Below are 22,015 nucleotides of genomic sequence, written 5' to 3'. Positions count from 1 at the left end.
GGTGGCATGTGCCTGTAATCCCAGCTACTCAGGAGGCTGAGGCAGGAGAACTGCCTGAACCCGGGAGGCAGAGGTTGCGGTGAGCCGAGATCGCGCCATTGCACTCCATCCTGGGTAACAAGAGCGAAACACCGTCTCAAAAAAAAAAAAAAAAAAGAAATTTGAGATTATTTCTAGTATATCATATTGTTTCACTCATGTGTTGATCTAATACTTCATTTAATACAATTAAATGTAACATTTAAAAATATGTATAAGTAACATACATATGTCACATATATGTACAATACACTTCTATAAAAGGAAATATTCAAGGCAATAACAAAATTATGGTTTAATTATTACTAATGGCCAAAATTTCCTATATAAATTCTAAACATTTTTATATTGCTTAATGCTTAAATGAAAGCCCATAATTGTATTATAAATAAAGCAACACTCAACATGCTATAAGTATTGAAATATTAGGCCTGGTGTGATGTCATAGCCTAAAAGATATCCCATAATACTTAAATTTACGAGCACCAAAGAACTCTTTCCCCCATATCTCTCCTCTGGTGCCTCATTGCTCCTGAAATGATTTCTATTCAAATTTTTTTTACATAGATTTGGGTTTTTTGTGTGTGTGTTTTAAACCAAGCCAGTTTTGAAAAAGAAAATTTGATGAACATCTGTGTAGTTGATATGGGATGAATTGTGTCTCTTCGAAAACCGTATGTTATAATCCTAAGCCCCAGTATCTCAGAGTATGATTATATTTGGAGATAGAGCCTTTAAAGAGGTAATTGAGATAAAAAGAGCTCTTATAGGTGGGTGTATGCAGTACGACTGGTGTCTAAGAAGAGAAATAGGACATGAGTAAGCACAGAGGGACTAGCATGTGAAGACACAGAGAGAAGATGGCCCTGGGTAAGCCAAGGAGGGACTCCCAGGAGAAATCAATTCTGCCAGTACCTTGATCTTGGATGGTTGCCTCCAGAACTTTGAGGAAACACATTTCTATTAAGTCGCTCAGTATGTGGTATTCTGTTATGGCAGACCTAGCAAACGAATGCAGGGATGTGGCAAAAATAAAAGCTTGACATAATAAAAAGCATTTAATAGTTTGGTGCAAATAAAATCTATTTCATATTTTTGTTTAGTGTCTCAGCTATGAGGTTTGAAATGAGCCGTCCCTCCCCAGTTTTCTCCGTGCTACCATTGCTCCTGCTAACTGACCACACGCAGAGGCAGTTAGATTCCCTAGCAAAATGCAAAAGCAGCAATTCCTGATGAGAATCATCTGGTGTACCAGAAGTAATCTTGCACAATAACCTTCTTCAAAGTCATGCATCACTCCTTAGCAAATCATGTTGCTAAGGCAAACCCAAAACGTGTCCTAATTTTTCTCTCCAGGATGGTTATGGCATCATCAGTTTTTAAAACATGTTATACATATACTTTCCCAAACATACTGTATATTATCACACTACATCAATATTGTAATGCAGTTCTTAGGGATGAGACAAGGCAAAATTGGGATGGGATGGAAGAAAGCAAGGTCAACAGCCATTCCTGAGAGGAAGAAAATGAGAATACGCAACTGGGAGATACCAACAAAGAGATGGGGAATTCAAATGGCCCCGTTGCTGCAGCATAATGAGCAGTCAGATCATTTTAAAGGATGCATTTATAAATGGATAAGGGTGAATATGATTTTCTTGTGTTATCTATATTTCTGTCTGTTTTTCCCGTGTGTGAATTTTTAACTTCAAAACCTTGCAAATATTAAATGTTTTTATAAATATTTCATAAACCCAGCTAGATATTGACCACATCTTCAGGATGCACCCATAAGCAACTTTATTTTTTACTTATATATAGTGTCAATATTCCAGAAGTCACTTATGTAGTTATTATATTTATATAAAATATATTATTTTATAATTAGATTGCCTCTTTTTATGTTTTTCTAGCTAGTGTGCAATCCACTTGAAAGCAATGTATGTGAGTATAGTTTACTAATGTGTTACAAAATCTAATATGACCTAGAAATTTGCATCCAATTAGAAAGTTCTTTACAGGAAATTTGTAGGGAAGAATTTGAAGATTTTTGTAGATGAGAGAACTAAGAGGTAACTATGAGCTCCAGTGTAATAATGGTGTTCACAAGGGGGACATCCATGTGAGGAAAGTAAGTGCCTTAGCTGCCTGAAACTGCATTTGCATTCATTTTAGGATTTAGTCATTGGTTTGAACTTTTTAAATCCTTGACTTTTAATTTTTTCAATAATGTATAACAAATATTTTTAGACATCTTATAAATCCATCCTCTATTATTTGATATGTATTTTATTTTTGCTGCTCATTAAAGAATCACTAGATCATAAGGAACTTTGAGAAACTGTGTCATGAATTTCTCGTTCCATGCTTAAATGAATGGCACTTTTTTCTTCTAGGAATTTTCATAGAACCACAGCCTGAAATTATATCTATGACTAAAAGCTGAATCTGGTTACCGTTAAAACCAATTTTCCACACACCAGTACAATATTAAACAAACCAATATTTATTTTAATGTGTAATTTGAGCCCTGAGGCCTCTCTTTAGAAAGAGGAATATATTTTTCTTTTCTTTTTTATCTTTAATTTTTCTTTTTTGGAAAAGAAAGTAACATTTTAATGAATAGCTTTAATGTGAACTAATGTTAAGATCAAACATCTCTTCTAGAATTCAGGACTTACATATTGACCTTGATATTTTCATATTTATTTCAATTTTCTGAAAGGGTAGGAAAAACAAATACGTTTTGCCATACTGTTTAAAAAAGAAAAAGAAAACCTTTTGAATTATAAGAAGGTGGAGATTAGAAAGTGTTCTTTTGTTCTCAAAAGGAATGAGGAGAGTCAGAGTGTCGCTATTGCTTCTTGACATAAAGACGGTATCTTTGTTTTATGTCCTCTTTATCTCTGAATCCTGCAATGTCATCACAGCAGAGTGTACTGTACACCACTTTAAATGATAAGGGTTTCAATAGGCACTTTAGTGGAATTAAGAAAAATCTAACACTCTTCCACCGTGATGCCACATAGCTATCTTCGTTCTAGGTTGTCACGTTGGTAAATTGTATTGAATAGGCCTGAGCTTGTCTCAGTGTAATTGTGAAAAAAACAAAACAAGAAAACAAAGCAAGTGCACGTTATAGGATGTATCTCGTGTTGGCAGAATAAATCAGAACTGACAATATGATTAATATAGCAACTTTCTAGAAACCGGATAATCAAAGGAACCCTGTCCTAGAAAGTCTGTGTTTGTGTGTGTGTGTGTGCCTCTGTGTGTGTGTGTGTGTGTGTGTGTGTGGTTTCTATTAATATGTGTTTCTTTTTCTTTTTTAAAAATTTCCCCTCTCAGCTGCATTTTAGCCTTCACGACTCCCCTAAGTGACTTTATCAGAGTTATAACTCTCTTCTTCGCCAAACATGTCTGCCAAGACTTTAAAGCGGGGTCCCCAGTCTGTCAGGTAATCGTAGTCCTGGTCGGCTTCTGTGGTGAGAGAGTCTATAGAGCTGAGGGACTCTGCCACGGACCCACTCCCTTCGTAGGCATATGTGGCCAGTGAGTCGTACGGTGGGGCAGTTGGGTCCACGTCATTTTCCTGCAGCCTTTGATGAATGAAATCCCTAATGTCTGTGTTATCTTCCACTGGTGGTCTCTGACGAGGTAAACAGAGAGAGTCTGGTTTTATATCCCTGCGAATTTTGTTTTCCTCAATCGCTTTTGGGTTTCTCAGAGCCCCGATGTCGAATGCCTGGGTATCCTCCTCCCCACCTCCTTCGTCATCATAATGGATGACGTTGTCTCTGATGTCTTCCTTCGAGGTCATCAGGGTGTCTTTCTTCTTCTGCCTTCGCAGTGCTACATACAGTACAACTATGGCTGGAACAAGATAAAAATTGCAATTTGAGAATAGAAAGCAGATAGATCGTTTCATTTCTCCACACAAACTAGAATTGATTAGGGGTGACTGAGTTTCATTAATGGCTTCCTATTACTTTCACAGTAAACATAATATAATCAATAGGATCATGCCTATGTTGAAATATTGTATTGTTTAAAGTCAACGTCATTTTAAAATTGCAACTAACAAGAATTCATAGCAAAGTTATTCACAAAATAAAACAAGTTTGTCTTTATATTGAAGTATGTTGCAGTCAGAGAAAAAATGTCTGTTGCAACAAAAGAAAAAATGAAACAATAGTTGTTCCACTCATATAGAAAACTGTAAGGGTTAATATAAGAAAAATTGAGTGTAGTCATCTATAAATAAGACTATCATTCATAGGTAACTTTCCAGTTGTAATATTCCTGATTTTAAATTAGAAATTTATGTTTCTTATGCAATAAGCCCAAGTCTTCACTGTGACAATTATTTTTAAAGGCAATAAATAAGAAAGAGAGAAGTAGAGGAAGGAAGGAGAAAAGGGAGGGAGGGAGGGAGGGAGGGAGGGAGGGAGGGAAGAAAGAAAAGAAGGAAGGAATGACCTTACTTTTATAAATCTTACAAACTGAAACATTGATTTCAATTCTGTGTCCTGCCATATTTAGACAGTTTTTAAATCAAATGCCTAGAATTCAGGTTATCTTCATCAAATCATATTTTAAAATTGTTAATTTATGCCCTTTCATTATTAAAATATCTATTCCTAGTTGATTTAAAGCTCTCCACTAAATCAATGGTGTTTATTTCTTCTATGTGTGAATAGGCACAGATACAAATGACACCAGTGTTCAGCTTTTCTTGTCATAACAACCCCTCTCCTCCATAGTGTTGTCCACAGAATGAAAGCTAATGTGTGTTTGATTTACCATAGCAGAGTCCGGAAGACACCTGTCATGGAGTTATAAAGTAGAGAAGAATGCATAATGGGAAAATTTCATTTATTCTCTCTTCCTTCAAAATTACAGATGGACCAGTTGGAAAGAGAGAGAGATCTAGGTAGCGACTCTGTACAGTGGGTCCTGGGGATATGTCTAGCAACCTGCACTCCTCCCAAGGGTTTATGGGATCTCAGAACAAAGGACACTGTTATTTGTTCATCTACTGATTATGTGAGAGACTGCAGTCTTCATGGAGCAGCCTTGTACAAAATGATTTTAGAATCACCATGGCTGAGAAAGAAACTAACTAGGTGTGCCTGAAGTTCATTCTAAAGGGACCCGAGCATCATGACCTTTCTGTGCTTCCTCTTACCCAATAAAGGATATGAGAATGGCTGAGAACAAGCTAGCAGACCTAAAGGAGCATTAGATTGGTCAAGGAGGTCAAAGATTAGGTGGGATTTTAAGCAGACCCCATGGCAGGACAAAGAGTGTCAATATGCACTGCTGCATATAAAAAATTCACAATGTCTAGAATAGTGCTGGTGCTCTATGGATGCTCAGGAAATATTTGGATAAATGGGTGGCAGGTGGCAGGTGGCAAGTGGCAGGGCATGCTAAGGATGACCTGAGCAGATTACTCACTCTATTGGATGATGGACAAAGAGGCCAAAGAGGCAGAAGAAGAACACCCAGAACATACCAAACCATGACAGGTTGATACTGTCAACCCACATAACAAACAGAAAGAGTTTCTCTGAAATAAAATATATTTATTTGGGAATAAAGTATAGCAATGGGAATATGGATGCCATAGTAAACTATGCATGTGTTCAGGGAGATAAAGGAAGACAAAGGTTTTTAAAGAAAAAATGAGGAGGATACATATTTCGTTTGCTTGTTTGAGACAGTCTGGCACTGTCACCTGGACTGGAGTGCAATGGCATGATCTCAGCTCACTGCAACCCCCTTCTCCTGGGTTCAAGCAATTCTCCTGCCTCAGCCTTCTGAGAAGCTGGGATTACAGGCGTGCATCTCCACGCCAGGCTATTTTTTGTATTTTTAGTAGAGATGGGGATTCACTATGTTAGCCAGGCTGATCTGGAACTCCTGACCTCGTGATTTGCCTGCCTCAGTTTCCCAAATGCTGGGATTACAAGCATGAGCCACCATGCCTGGCCAAGGAGGATACATATTGTTTTAAATAATTATCCTTGACTACAATGATTAATAACAAGAGTGGTGACAATCCAACGTTGGACAGGCAGTTGCTGGGCAGATGTCCCAGCAGAAGTGATTTTGTATAAGGTTGTGACAGCCTTTGTGTGGGTTGTGATTTTTATAGTCTTTTCCATTATCAGGCATAGAAGCCTGAAAACCCTCTCTCCCTGGCCTTCCTTAGCTCTATTTGTCAGGTTTTTCTTAACATTAGTGACTCCATTTTGATTCTGAAAACTTTCACAATATAGAAATACTCCAGGACTCAGCTACAATAGAAGAGAGGTGTATGAGACAGAAATACTTCATTTGATGTTAAACACCTAAATGATCTTGTTAAATTTCAGATGTGAAAATATTTATTTGAATATGTCCTTAAAGTTTATATTCACAAAAAGAGATGCCAGGGATAATTTATTATGAATTATGAGGATATAAAGAATACTTTGTTCTGCACACCAAAGTTGCTCATGTGGGATTAACACCTACACCATGCCAATTCAACCAGAACTCCACCCTGTACGCCAGCACAAGCTTCTGACTCAGGGAGGGTTCCCCACAAGCTATCATGTAATACCTTACTCTGTGCCTTTCATCCTATTAATTGAATTTTTTTCTTGCCTAGAGATAAAATCAGGTGTCCATATTTGTCAGATCATATTTGGCTAAGTAGTAAATATGCATGTATAATTTGATTCCACAATGCCAATTGTATATCTGTTGCCATTTGATTTTAAAGGAATGAGATGTAACAGAAAATCTCTCTACTTCTGTGAATCTGGCAGTGAATTAATAAACGGAGAAGCTGAACAGAGTTGACGGAAGAGAGAACCCCCTACTAGGTTTATATTCACTCTCACAGAGATGTTGTAAATTACTTTTACTTCAATCATTTTCCTTTGGAGTGTTTCCAGATATTTTAATCTGTTCTGTTCTCATGGAAATGGTTAGAATTTTCATGTAAGGAGATGCAAGAAACTGGAAGAATTTTTTTTGGATGGCAGTTTAAACAGAAAAGACAACCAAATTTGAGGATTACTTTACATACTGTTTCTTTCTGATGTTTCTTTATCTCCCTTTCTTTATTGAACTGGAATTTGGAAACCATTGTTTATCAAGTATATTTTTAAAAGACAATATAATCTCTTATTAGAGAGCAATTACTAGGATGTAAAATGAATTGAGAAGCTGTTGTAAATAGATATTTATTAAAGAGGATTTCATTGTGACAAGGGTCACAAACTATTATTACTAGAAAATTCCTTCGGTATTGAACATATTTTTGGTGTTTATTTGATGATATTATTTACTTATCCCTAATAATATATATCCAAGAAGTATGAAATAGAAAAATTGTGTTAATAACAATTTGATTCAATACACATAGATTATCTTCTAGCTAAGTATGACGTGTCAATGAAGAAAAACTTGCTTAGATGATAAATTGTGGAGAGAGATAGAGGAGAAAGAGGGGGAGAGAAAGAGTGTGCTAGAAATAATTAACAATTATTAATTGAAACGAACCTAAGAGTATAATAATGCATAGTAGAATTGCAATCAATGCCCCAGTGCTAAGTCCTACAGGTAGAAAAATTGCTTCCACATTACAAGATAGGATGGTACCATCAGAGTCACATCTACAAACTCGAATGGTCATTGTGTTTGTGCTGCTCTGGACAGGGTAGCTGCTGTCTTCTATTATAACAGGAAGGAAATACAACTCTTGCTGCCTGCGACTGTATCCATTTCTTCGAGCTTCAATTCCAGCTGTGTTGTCTACAAAACATGACATTTAAGGTAACAGGGTTACTTCAATTCTTCAAGTTGGTATCTACTCAATAGTGAGAAGGTCTTGAATCAGGAAAATGGATTCTGATTTTCTTTATTTCTGTTCACATTATGAAAAGTGCCAAAATATAATCAAAATAATCATTAGAGGAAGAAAAAACATTAATCTCATCTGGTGGAAGAATTAAATTTTCTATTCAGAAAGATTACAGAATGATTTACAAGACAGAAAGAATGCTAGATTGATCCATTTTTTCTGACATCGCAATCTCATTAAAAATTATTTTGTAGATATTCTCATGTATAATAGGAAAGATTACAAACTATGAATATGTAAAATATCTCATGAACATATTTTTTAAACCATATTAAAACCAATAGGCTATTTTAAATTAAGGATTTTTCTATCTACATGTTGCATGTGTATATATAAGTTTATAAATATGTTCATATATATTATATATGTTTGTATGTATGTTCTCCTCTGCACATCAGCTGGCGTAAGATACATGGAAAGGAAAACAAGATGTGTTAAAAATATTAAAAATTATAAATACCTTGAACTATAACAATCACTACTTTAATATAATCACAAAAGTAATTCATTATAATTCCGGTTAATTCAGAAACAATAATATTTACTTGCAATAATGCGAGGCAATGAAATCTGCTACTTTTATATAAATGCAATTAGTACTTCTATTGGAAGGAGCTCTTTTGTATGCATTTTCTCTTTTATTTCTAGATTAAAAAGCAGAAATTTTGTTTTATTTATAATATTTCATTTGTGTGTCAAAGTAATTCCTAGAAACACTTTGTTATGTTTAGAAATGTACCAATATAGAGTTTATTATAGCCGTTCATAATACACACTTGAAAATAAGGCATGATCATTTTAGATAAGTATATATTACAATTGTGCAAGTCTGTCACACACATGATACTATTTCAGTCATATTTCATTTTTCTATTGGTAGAATTTAAATCCAACAACTGAAATTTAGGCAGGTTCTTCAGCAATAGGAAGCACTAAGATGAGAAACTTTATGTGATGTGAAAAAATGGATACAACCACATTCACATCTTCAGCATTGATGGTTGAACACTTGAGTCTGTGGAAAAGAAACAGGCTAGGAATAAAGTTTAAAACCTGAGTGGAAACAATTAGGAGAAATAGAATATCTGGCGTGTCTGCACTCGGGAGGTGGTAGGGATTTGGTGTTCTTGAACTCAATGTATGTGTCAAATGGCAGCTTAACCCTTTTAAAAAGGTTTATTTTCTCCTTCCTTCCTTCCTTCCTTCCTTCCTTCCTTCCTTCCTTCCTTCCTTCCTCCCTTCCTTTACTTCCTTCCTTTCCTCCATTTCTTTCCTTTTCTTTCTTTCCTTCTTTCTCGCTCTTTCTTTTTCCTTCTTTTTTCTTTCCTCTCTCTCCCTCCCCCTTCCCCTTTCTTTCTTTCTTTCTCTTTCTTTCTTTTTCTTTCTTTCTTTCTTCTTTCTTTCTTTCTTCCTTTCTTTTTTCTTTTCTTTCTTTCTCTTCCTTCCTTCCTCTCTCTCTTGCATTCCTCTCTCTCTCCTTTGTCTCTCTCTTTTTCTTTCCTCTCTTTCTCCCTCCCTTCTTTCCTCCCTCCTCTCTTTCTTTCCTTTTCTTTCTTACTTTATTTTTCTCTTTTCTCTTCCTCCTTCCCTCTCTCTCTCCTCCCTTCCTTCCTTCCCTCCCTCCCTCCTTCCTTTCTTTCTTTCTTTTTTCTTTCTCTTATTTCTTTCTCTTTCTCTCTTCTCTCTGTCTCTTTCTCTCTCTGTCTCTCTCTCTCTTTCTTTCTCTCTCTCTCTTTCCTTCCCTCCCTCCCTCCCTCCCTCCCTCCCTCCCTCCCTTCCTTCCTTCCTTCCTTCCTTCCTCCCTTCCCTCCTTCCTTCCTTCCTTGCTTCTTGGTGGAGTTTCACTCTGTAGCCCAGGCTGAAGTGCAGTGTCTCATTCTCAGCTCACTGCAATCTCCACCTCTCAGGTTCAAGTGATTCTCCTGCCTCAGCCTCCCAAGTAGCTCAGACTGTAGGCATCCGCCACCACCCCCAGCTAATTTTTGTATTTTCGTAGAAGCAGGGTTTCACCATGTTGACCAAGCTGGTCTTGAACTCCTGACCTCAGATGATCCATCTGCCTTGGCCTCCCAAAGTGCTGGGATTTCGCAGTGAGCTTCTGCACCCAGCCCAATTTATTATTTATAGAAAACTGACCATAACAAATTCATTGTACTGTCCATAGTGAGAAGAAAGACCTACTATACTTCATTTCCACTCTCTAATTGCTTTCTTTTCACTAAAAATACCTTGCAAATATAACTTAATATAAAATGAGGAACATGGTAAATAGCACCTGAAATTTTCTGGCAAGTACCTGCTTAGTCCATGAGAAAGCATTCTGCTATAAGGCAGTATCATCTGGCTTCCCGTATCATGATTAATCTGAAATAGATCTTTCAGCAAACATACATTGTGGAAAGTAGTCAATACTTGGGTTTGGTGTACGATGTGACTCCCAGTTGCTGAAGCCTATGACCTAGAAATCTATTTTGTCATATTGCATTATATACACATAGTGAATCTAGGGCATCTATCATGAAGTCTTATCAATTCTATTTCCTTCCACTTGTCTCCATCCTCACAGTCAGTACCCTAATCTAAGGCTCTCACCCAGTTAGCACAATGACATCAGAACTCGTTTTATCTCCCTGTATCTTTTCCATGCTGCATCTAAGCTGATTTCTCTATAATATAAATATGATGTTATATTACTGCTTACATCTTTCAAAGCTACTAACATTGTTGGATTTAAACTAACTCTTGAAATGGCTAGTAGGTAGGGTAATCATATGATCCAGTTTGTCTCAGACAGACCTATTTTATGTGTGCTGTTGTGACATAACTTGATTAATATTTCTCACCTTTTGTTCTCAGAAATGTTTTAGGTTTTATAAAATAAGTGGTCCCTGTAATTGTAAATAACTTCAAGATTGGACCACTGTTTTACTCACAGCCATTTCTCACATTGCACTATAGTTTATTCAGAAAACCCGACTCAACTTCTTTCAGAGATAAAATATGGAGACTCTGATTTTCTTTGCCTAATTATGGCAGCAAACTAATTTCTTCAAAACATCCTTGGACTTCAATCATCATTATTGCCATCTCGTCACAATCTGTTCACTTGTTCTTTAGCATAGAATTTATAAAACTTTATCTTCCTTTTATTATTGGGCAATAAACTCAGGTGTTTTGATTATGATATTGCAGAATATGGAAACTTAGAGGTCATAAAATACTCAAGGTTACAAACCTAATAAAGTCACAAATACTGATTGACAGTCAACCTTGGCATTTCTAGTCCACTGTCCTTAATATTTCTGTAGTGGTTGTAATTGTAGCAGATGTAACAGCACCAGCAGTAGCAGCAGCAGTAGTAGTGATGGCAATAGCAGTGGTAACTGGAGTCTAAGTGTACACCATGCACTACTTCACAGTCATAAAAAAGAATGAAATTAGAAACTTTGCAGCAACATGGATGTATCTGGAAGCCATCATCCTAAGCAAATTGATACAGAAGCAGAAAACCAAACACCATGTATTCTCACTTATAAAAGGTGGATCACAAGGTCAGGAGTTCAAAACCAGCCTGGCCAAGGTAGTGAAACTCCACTTCAACTAAAAATACCAAAACTTAGCCGGGCATGGTGGTGGGCATGTGTAGTCCCAGCCACTTTGGAAGGCTGAGGCAGAGAATGGCTTGAATCCAGGAAGCAGAGTTTGCAATGAGCCCAGATCGTGCCACTGCACTCTATCCTGCGCAAAAGAGCGAAACTCCATCTCAAAAAAAAAAAAAAAGGGAGCTAAACTTTGGGTACACAGAACACAAAGATGGCAACAACTAACACTGGACATACCAAAAAGAGGGAGGAGGGGAGGAGACAGAGAGTTAAAAAAAAACTGCTTATTGGGTGCTAGGCTCAGTACTTCAGCAATGGGATTATTAGAGACCCAAACCTCAGCATCATGAAACATACTCATGTCACAAACCTGCACTTCAATCTAAAATTTTAAAAAGTAAAATTAAAAAAAAACGTTTTATTCCATATTGTGTTAAATAATAGATACAGTCCACATTTAAAAGTAGAATTACTTATCTGCAATTGCTAAGTGGTTATTTTAAAATATATATTTTATTGCATTTTAGGTTTTGAGGTACATGTGAAGAACATGCAAGATTGTTGCACAGATACATACATGGCAATGTGGTTTGCTGCCTCCATCCCCATCACCTATATCTGGCATTTCTCCCCATGTTATTCCTCCCCAACTCCCCACCCCCTGCTGTCCCTCCCCTCGTTTCTCCCCTCAGACCCCAGTGTGTAATACTCCCCTCCCTGTGTTCATGTGTTATCATTGTTCAACACCCACCTATGAGTGAGAACATGTGGTGTTTGATTTTCTGTTCTTGTGTCAGTTTGCTGAGAATAATGGCTTTTTTTTAATGACTAGAGTTTCATTTACATTAATGTGTAAAAATAAATTTTACCCGTTTATTTTAAAAGCATTTCATTTTTTTCTTGCTCTTCATTAGAATTTAAGTAGCAAATTCTCATTATAAACTATGCAAACCATGTTTCTCCCTCTCTCTAAATAAATAAAGAAAAGTGTAAGTGTAACCATGATAGCAGAGGTGGTGGCTAAAATGATCTTGATGGTAACGTTTTAGGCATTTTGTTAAGGCTTTGAGTATATAATTTTATTTAATAAAAATACTATGAGGTTGACTTGACTTAGTAAAATTTTATACATTAAGAGTGTGTCAGTTTGGTAGTATTGAGCAGAAATGCAAACTTGTATTATTTTAAATACCTGCATTCTTTAAAAACATAATTTTTTAAATATTTATTTTACATTTGGGGGTAACGTAAAAGTTTGTTACATAAGTAAATACTTGTCACAGGGGTTTGTTTTTGTTTATTTGTTTTGTTTGTTTGAGATGGAGTTTCACTCTTGTTGCTCAGACTGGAGTGCAATGGTGTGATCTTGGCTCACCACAACCTCCGTCTCCTAGGTTTAAGCGATTCTCCTGCCTCAGCCTCCCAAGTAGCTGGGACTACAGGTGTGTGCCACCATGCCTGGCTAATTTGGTATTTTTAGTAGAGACAGCATTTTTCTCCACGTTGGTCAGGCTGGTCTCAAACTCCTAACCTCAGGTGATCCACCCACCTCAGCCCCCCACAGTGCTGGGATTACAGGCATGAGTCACTGCACTGGCCAGCGGTTTGTTTTATGTATTATTTTATTACCCAGGTATTACGCCCAGTACGCAATAGTTATCTTTTCTGCTCCTCTGCATCTTCCCACCTACCTTGCTCAAGTAGACTCCAGTGTTTGTTGTTTCCTTGTTTGTGTTCCTAAGTTCTTACCATTTAGCTCCCACTTACAAGTGAGAACATGCAGTATTTGGTTTTCTGTACCTATGTTCATTTGCTAAGGAGGCTATTGCCTCAAGCTGCATCCATGTTCCTACAAAAGACATAGTCTCATTCTTTCTTATGGCTGCATAGCATTCCATGGTTTTATGTATCACATTTTCTTCAATTTGTCATTGATGGGAATTTAGGTTGGTTTTATGTCTTTGCTATTGAGCTGCAATGAACAATTGTTTACATGTGTCTTTATATTACCTGCATTGTTAACCTGTGCTGTGTGCTATTCTAATAAAACAGTTACTAATGAATTCCCTATTAGTAAGTACAAGTAATGTGCATTTGGGAAAAATGATATGTTTAAAACAAGGAAAGCATTCAATTTCTCAGAGAGTCTTTTACTTGTTTGACTCGTTGAGAGACTGTCCACATTTACAGTGGAAGCAACGTGCTTTACTAGACAGTCTATATAGATTAAATATTCAGTTTACTACTGGGGACAGAATTTTGCATTTCTCATATAAGAATATCCATATCTTATGAAATTGAGTGCATCTAAGAAAAGTATTGATTCCTCCCTTTGTGCCTTTCTACAAAGATAGATGGTAAGAGGTCAATTTTTTCTGTGGTTACACTTACTTCTAAAGTCACGAACTGTAAAATTTGGCTTGATGGAAGCCTCAGGTGCTAATCTAAAGGAGAAGTGCTGTCCAGCAGGTGAAAGATCTCGGTCTGCAGCACTGACTATCTGAATTATCTGAAACAGAGTCGAGATTAAACTTGAAGTCGGTCATCAGTTTCAAAGAGGCCTTTACACACCAGACTACTAAATTTATTTAACGAAGCATGCAAGCAGATAGAAATGACATTTTTTGAATCAATGCCAGCAGGTCAATAATTTACACATAATTTTTATATGCAAATTTCTAACATTTACAGGGAATAATGACAAGTACAATGACAGAACATAGGCTAATTTCAAATTGATACCTGTATAACTAAAAAGGTTACCAGCATTAAAAATGCACACTAATAAGGAAAGTAAAATTAAAATGGACTTGCTTGCATTTTGAATTAGATAAAATAAACACTTTCTGGCCTGAATATGAAAATGCTTACTGAAAACAAAATCTCTGATTATCTAAAAGTCCTTGTGATAGCAAAATTTTCATATGTGTTACATTTTATAACAATGGTTCTATTTTTATCAGTAAGCAAAATGACAAAAAAGAGAGATACAAAAGGTGTATTCTTCATTCAGTAAGAATACAAATTGTGTTTTCAAAGAGTTTTTAAAAGAGTAAGCACTATTGTTCCTGTTACAAAATTTTTCCAAAATTATTCTCATAGGTTGTATATCTTACAGTTAAAAGCGTGATACTTGAATAAAATGCCCTTAAATACTTGGAGAATAAAAACAACTTCTAAGAATCAAACTGTGAAATTTACAATTTATTAAATAAATAAGCAAATAAGAATAGCTTAAAAGGTCCTTAAATACTTACAGAATAAAAACAACTTCTAAGAATCAAACTGTGAAATTTACACAATTCATTAAATAGACAAGCAAATAAGAATGGCTTTGAGGCATTTATTTATTATCATATCCAATGACCGTGCATCAGACAGAATTTTGGGAATGTATGTGGGAGATGACAAGAGCAGTGCGTTGAGCAGATAATCATAATCTCAGACTACATTTGAATATGCAAGAGGAAGACTCTAGATTTCACACACTATATCCTGGTCCCAGTGTATAAAGCATGCATCCTGTGATCTTACATTGATGCTATTAAACATGAGATTCAGTTAAAACTCAGACTATGACTATGATCTACATTTCTGTTTATCTGCACATACACACAGATAGATGTGAGATATGTAAGTAGGTAAATGGATGGATGGATGGATGGATAGATAGATAGATATCACTGGGACCTTGAATATCCAGTGTGGTGTTAGTAATTCATAATGACAAATTTATTTGTCTTCTCCTATGAATTTTGATTTCTTGTTTTAACACAAATGAGGCACTCAGACTCTATTTACGCTTTAAAATTGTCATGGGGCAGAATTTCATTATTCAGCACCAAAGTCTAAATCATGGAATGCGGCAAATTAATCAATGAATCACCATATCAATGGACATTTCAGGGTTATGCTTTGTACAAAAGTGTGGCTCAATTGGATGCAAAAAATCCCCAGAAACATACTTTAGAATAAGAGTTTCTAAGAATCCAAGATATTCCTCAAAGTTTTCTTCAGATATGAAAACATAAGATTGATTTCTAATTTTCTATTCTCAGCTCATCAAATCCTTTATTAGAAAAACACGCAACATTAAATGGAGCTCTATTCCAAAAGGCTTCCATTTGGAGCCTTACAAATGGAATTCTAGTTGATCTGAAACCATTAATATTGTTAATCCCCTAATGCTAAAGAACTGGCTTTTTTTTTTTCTCTGTTTAGTGAGACATTCTGAAAGTGGAAAATAGCTAACCTGAGGAATTTTGGTAAACTTCTTCAAATTCCAAGAACAACCAAATCAGGTTATTTATTTGAGCCCCAATGTTTTCGCAGTACCTATGATTGCTGAAAGTAACGAAAGCTGTGGGTTCATCCCATATAAATTGTAGATGCACTTAAGGTAATTTTTAAGTGCTTTCTGTGCTGATACAAGATTAAGGATGCAGATTTCTTGCTTGAGGAAATATCATAAAATAAGTTATGATGAAAGAAAATTAATTATCTCCCCAAATTATCAAATGAAAAAGTAGAGCTGCATTGTCAACCAGCAGTTTCCATGGTTATGAAAATATTCTATATCTACAGTCACCAAAATAATATCTACTTACCACATATTGAGCATGTGAAATGTGGTCAGTATGAATAAGAATATAGTTTTTAATTTTATTTAAATATCTATAGTGCCAGTAAATATCACAGGTTTAGAACTACAGGACAAAGGTTCTACAAAGTGATGTAAAGCATGGAAATCGAAAATGATACTAAAGGTTAAAGAATGACTTTTTACAACAAAAATACTGTTTTAAATATCAAGATTTATTTCAAGTAGGAACTAAAACTCTTCAAATCTACTTAAGTGAATAGTGATGCTATTTAAAGGTGATCAAAAAATACAGCAAACCAAAGCATACCAGTGCATTTTCCCTTTGGAATACAGGTACACAATATTAGATTAATCTAATATTAGATTAATCTAAAATATGTTTTTGTTTCATTGCATACTCGTTTCATATACCCATGCCAGATTCCCTTTACATTCTTCCTTTATTCATTCATAAGACTTTAGGGAGAAAAAAAGAAAAAAAAAATGACTACCTACCACCATCTAACATAGAACCTTTCACAATTAGTTTCATTAACTTTGTGGTCTTCTTTCCTCATAATTTCTTCCCACTTCTACATCTTCACAGAATAATATTAACTTCATAAGAAAAATGAATGTTGGAAATTTAAAATAACCCAGTTTTTCTCCTCTAGGCCACCAGCGAGGAAAGCTCTGCATTTTCAAGTTAGATAAAAGCTTTGTTGTGCAACTTACATAAGCACATGAGTAAAATTAGAAATATACTGGGAAAATGCACTCTACAGTGACTTGCTTACTGAGTTTACAGTCACAAGTTCTTTAGAAATTTGTGGATGAATCACCTGAGGTCAGGAGATCAAGCCCAGCCTGTCCAACACTGTGACAACCCATCTCTACTAAAAATACAAAAACTTAGCTGGGCCTGGTTGTGCACACCTATAGTCCCAGCTACTTGGGAAGCTGAGACAGGAGAATCACTTGAACATGGGCGGCAGAGGTTGCAGTGAGCCATGATTGTACCATTGCATTCCAGCCTGGGCCACAGAATGAGACTTCAAACCAAAAAAATAAAATAAATAAAATAAATTCCACAGTAAGAGAACAGAAAAACAGCAGAATCCGCAAGTGTAGACCTTTATTTATACAAAGAACTTTCACTAGGCAATCAATACTTCATCTCTGCGGTATCATCTCCACATCCATTCATCTATATCATTAATTTACAAGGGTTTAATATCTCTTATGGTTTCTGTTATGAAGAGATCTGATTCAGAAAAATAAATGTATGTGTGTATATTCATGTCTGGACTTATAACTTAAAACACATGCATATAGTGGGTCTTTATATACTCAAGAAACAAAATTTATAAGATACCTGTCCTGGCTTGGCATTTTCACACACAGCTGTCTCATATGGCACAGATATTTCTGGAGGAAATTCATTGACGTCTAAGACATTAATCAGTATATTGACTTTGCTGGTTAATGAAGGGTTACCTGTTAAAAGCATATAAAGATAAAAGATGATTACAAAATTCAGTCAGTTATTGCTTCTACAATAAATAGCATGTTAATTTTAAAAAATTAGCTTTTATGTCGAATAAGAAAAAATCCCTCTTCTTCTAGAAAATTGAGGGTTCCAATTACAGATGACAAAATGGGTTCTTTTATCATTTTGTATCTTTTTTATCAAAAGAATCCTTTTATTACCTGTAGTTGGAACCCTCAGAATTCAATACCAATGTAAAGCTAACTATTTAATTGATATTTTAGCATAAGTGTAGCTCTTTCTAAAAGAAGGACTTAGCCACTGTTCCAGGACTAGCTCACAGAACCAACCTTTACCAACAGTGATATTTTTCCCCAGATAAAAAAATTGTCTATGTTGTACCTTTATAATGAAAATGTTATCGGTTGAAAAATCTACATATTTAAATGACTTACTCAAAATGATTTCTCCTAGAAGATTCCTCCTGAAAAGAAGAATTGCAACAAAAAAGGGAGAGAGGACTCTTCCTAAATGAAAACTGTTAAAGTAAACTTAAGGAAGTACAAATAAGAGACGGATTATGGAAAGCTGGTGGATAACCTTAAATTACTTGCTGGTGATAACAAAGGAAGCAATAAACTTTTTTGCAGTAACTTACTTCTTCCTGCTTCCTGACAGTGTCAGAAAGGCTGTCAGTTTGACAAGATGTCTCTGCCAAAATCCTATCACCGGTTTTGTTCCTAACCTATGTATTATTTTCTCTGTCATTTGCTGAATAAAACTAGAAATAATTACATAAACCAATAAAGTATAAAATCATAAAATAATACACCTGTGGGTGAACTTGTGCAATATATAATTTTACGTTATGAAATGTTACAGATGGGTAAACTGTTACACATTTTTGAAGGCCTTATAAAGAGACAGAAAGCAAGATGAATGGGGGGCTTAGATGCAAACCCAGGATTACGAAAATTCAAAGACCATGTTTATTATCATAACTTCTCTATTGCTTTATGAGTTAGACTTCTGCAGTACCTCCAAAAACTTGTAATATTCTTTTAGATGTCTATTTAGTATACTTCAAAGAATGCATAAAAAAATCATTCAACATGACTGATTTTGAAAGGTATACAATGTCTTTCTTAGTTAAAATTAACTTAAAAAGCACATTACAACCATTTGACACAATAGCTTTAACGACATTTTCCTACTCACATGTGACAGTGACATTCAGTATTTGTACCAATACCCACACAGATAACATAAATTGAGTATAAATGGTATGTTTTTGTAATACCGGGTGTGTTTATAAAAGGTATATTAATAATCTTGGAGAATTATTCAGAAAATACATATTATTTAAATATTTATATTGGTCACAAGCCACTATCTTACTTGGTAGAAACTGTTTGGCTTGGTTTTCACAAGTTATTTAACCTTCCTTCAATTCAGTTTCCTTGCATGAAACACATAGTTTTCACAAGCTCTGCTTCATAGCGCTGTTGCATTACATATGACGGTATTTTGCAACATGTTTGATAAATTTCAGTAAATATTGTTACTCTTATTACCATTTATATTTTGTGGAGATGATCAAGATCTGTTTCTGTTTCTGCTATTTGTTTTTACATAGTATAAAATATAAATACAAGTCAACAAGTTAGTTAAACTAGGTTTACTTTTATAAAGAAACTGGAAATTATAAACAACCACAATGCCTAATGCCTAATATTTTAGCATGCTTGCAGTGTACAAATATTTTAAAGCACATTACAAAGATAAATTCATTTAGATGTTACAGCAACTACAATATAGGCATTATTTTATCTCGCTTGTGTATGTGAAACTCTGAATAGATGGGATGTAACTTTTCAAATATCATAAGTTGGAACTGGTAAGGCTAGGTTTTGATTCCAGCTGTTCTGATTCCACAGCTCATGCTATTAAACTCTATTATATATTGAGCTTTAAACGAAATGAAAAAAAAAAAAAAACCCACTTTGCCAATTACATAGGTACTTACAAAGACAATTAATTCATTTCATAAAGTTTAGTAAATGAATGTGAATAACTTAAACTACTCAGCATCTGAGCCATGTAAAACTCAGTTTCTACTTTCTATTTTACATGGTACACAATGTATGAATCCTCCAACTGCATGAAAAGGAGAATGCCTTTTTTACTTCTTTTCAGTATTAGGATTTTGTTTCATTAAGTTAGTGAGAGAATGGGATATCTTCCACAGGAGACAGGAGTTCCCTTAGAGATTTATTTTATAATATAAGAAAACGTTATTAAAATGAATTTAGACCTGGTTTATGCATCAGAAATTCTCTTCTGCTAGCTGTTAATTATTTTCTATCCTGCAAAATATATTTTAATATCTGTTATGAGTAAGTTGTCCCCAAATTATTCCCAATATTGTAATTTTTTTATTAAAAAAATTAGTAGTTCCCCAAAGGTACTTCTGGCATTTTTAGCTAAGTCAGTGTTTTGTGGTGTAAAACTTTCCTGTACACTAGATGCCCTACAGAATATCTAAATTTCCTGAAGATTAAATGTCATGAGGCAGCATTGTAGCAATACAAAATAAATGTCCAGATAAAGAGAGAAAAAATTACCAAACACAAGTTCACATTGTTGAAAATGAGTAACAAGTTCATCTGTTTAGTAATATTACTCTCTCTTCTATCATATATTTTCAAAACGTTCCATAATCAAATGTTAATAATGTCACCTAACGTTTTTAAGCAATAACATCTCAGTTTGAGAACTACTGTTCTCAAACATGAATTGAAATTTTCAAGAGAATGAATAATGTATTGGAGTAATACAGCATTCTTTAATTTATATAAATATTGTACTAAATTATTGTGAAAAGTAATTACCTATTTTCTTACTGACTCATCTAATCAATATTTGGGGCAGCAATGATGAAATTCATTTAACCTCAGTTAAGCATGAGTATTGTTATACAATTATTTGGAAATAACACCATGTGGAAATTTGTTACTGTTGAGTACTAATAATGTAAATGTAATTATGGACCTAGTAAACATTAAATAATCATAATCTTACACAATTAACTGTTGAGTTCCTAATTGTCAAACCATTTAAATTTCAATTATTATTGTTCCACATTGCCTATATTTAATAGCTGGTTGCTTACTAATTTGAGGCTCATATAAAATAACAAAGAAACAGTTCTATGTTTGTCCCTTATACCTTCACAATGCTTTATTAGATGTTCCTCTCCCTATCTTTCAAAAACATCTGAGTCAGATCCCATTGCATTTAGAGTCAATTTGATTTACAACCTATTTTATTATTAATATTTTAAGTTACAGCTTAAACTAAGAGAAAAAAAAAGCAAAAACAAATTACCAAAATCTGAAGTACATTCATTACTTCTCATTATAAATAAAATAATAAAGGAATATTTTAATTGCTTATGTGAGAACGTAGTTAACATAAGTAAAATTGACAAATTCCTATAACATACAAATTAGCAAAACTGACTAAAGAATAAATAGAAAATCTTATCATACTTAAAATAGTGAAGAAATGAACTTGAAAAATCTCCCCACCAGGTAAAGCCCAAACCCAGGTGTCTTTCACTGGGGAATTCTATCAAATATTTAAGGAACAAATAATAGCAGTTTCTTACAGTCTCTTTCAGAAATAGAGGAGGAAGCACTTACCACCTAATTCTATGTGCCTTGATATCAAAGCCCAAAAAAAAACTCACAAAAGCCAAAATCACTATTGCTTCTTATAAACACAAGTACAAACACTCTTTAAGAAAATATTAACAAATTAATTCCAGAAGCAAGTTATACAGACGATACATTATGACAAATGGGTGTTTATCCTAGGGGCACAAGGTTGATTTAACATCCAAGAACAATCTCCATATTAATACAAGAAAGAACAAAATTTTACAAGGCTATCTCAATAGACTTGGAATTTGCATTTGACAAAAACCTAGTCCATTCATGATAAAAACTCTCAAGCAACAATAAATAAAAGGCAGCTTCCTCAACCTGATGAAGTCTGACTATGAGAAACTAATATCATGGTGACACACTTTTTCTAACACTGTGCATGGAATAAGAATATGTGCTCTTGAAATATATATATTCAACATTGACCTTGAGGGTTTTATGCATTGAACTCAGACCCAAGTATATATTTTAAATGATATCCAGATAAAAAGAAAGAAATAAAATGATTACGGATAAAGACAATATGACCCCGTAGGTGGAAAATCCTAAGGAATCTGCAAATAAACTTACAGATATAATAAAGGAATATATCAAGTTCATTGGATAGGAGATAAATGTAAAATGATAATTGTACATTTAATACACTAGCAGAGT

At 34.7% G+C, this 22,015-nt stretch overlaps 1 protein-coding gene across 4 annotated transcripts in view; it reads right to left on the bottom strand.

The window, feature by feature from the left end:
- Positions 1 to 2,602: 2,602 nt before the first annotated feature.
- CDH12 (cadherin 12) overlaps positions 2,603 to 22,015 on the bottom strand; it is a 1,144,846-nt gene continuing 1,125,433 nt past the window's right edge. For all 4 annotated transcript variants that reach the window (XM_008992219.5, XM_002745103.7, XM_078365926.1 and 1 more), the window contains 4 exons: positions 17,520 to 17,641; positions 13,954 to 14,071; positions 7,600 to 7,851; positions 2,603 to 3,915 (listed from right to left, as the gene is read on the bottom strand). In XM_008992219.5, the coding sequence (XP_008990467.1) occupies positions 3,416 to 3,915; positions 7,600 to 7,851; positions 13,954 to 14,071; positions 17,520 to 17,641 (992 nt within the window). In that variant the 3' untranslated portion in view covers positions 2,603 to 3,415. The remainder of the gene's footprint in view (positions 3,916 to 7,599; positions 7,852 to 13,953; positions 14,072 to 17,519; positions 17,642 to 22,015) is intronic.

Source organism: Callithrix jacchus, chromosome 2 (genome assembly GCF_049354715.1).
Source record: "Callithrix jacchus isolate 240 chromosome 2, calJac240_pri, whole genome shotgun sequence".
Classification (NCBI taxonomy): Eukaryota; Metazoa; Chordata; class Mammalia; order Primates; family Cebidae; genus Callithrix; species Callithrix jacchus.
Note: the sequence above shows the minus strand (reverse complement) of the source record. Positions and strands in the feature narration are given on the sequence as shown.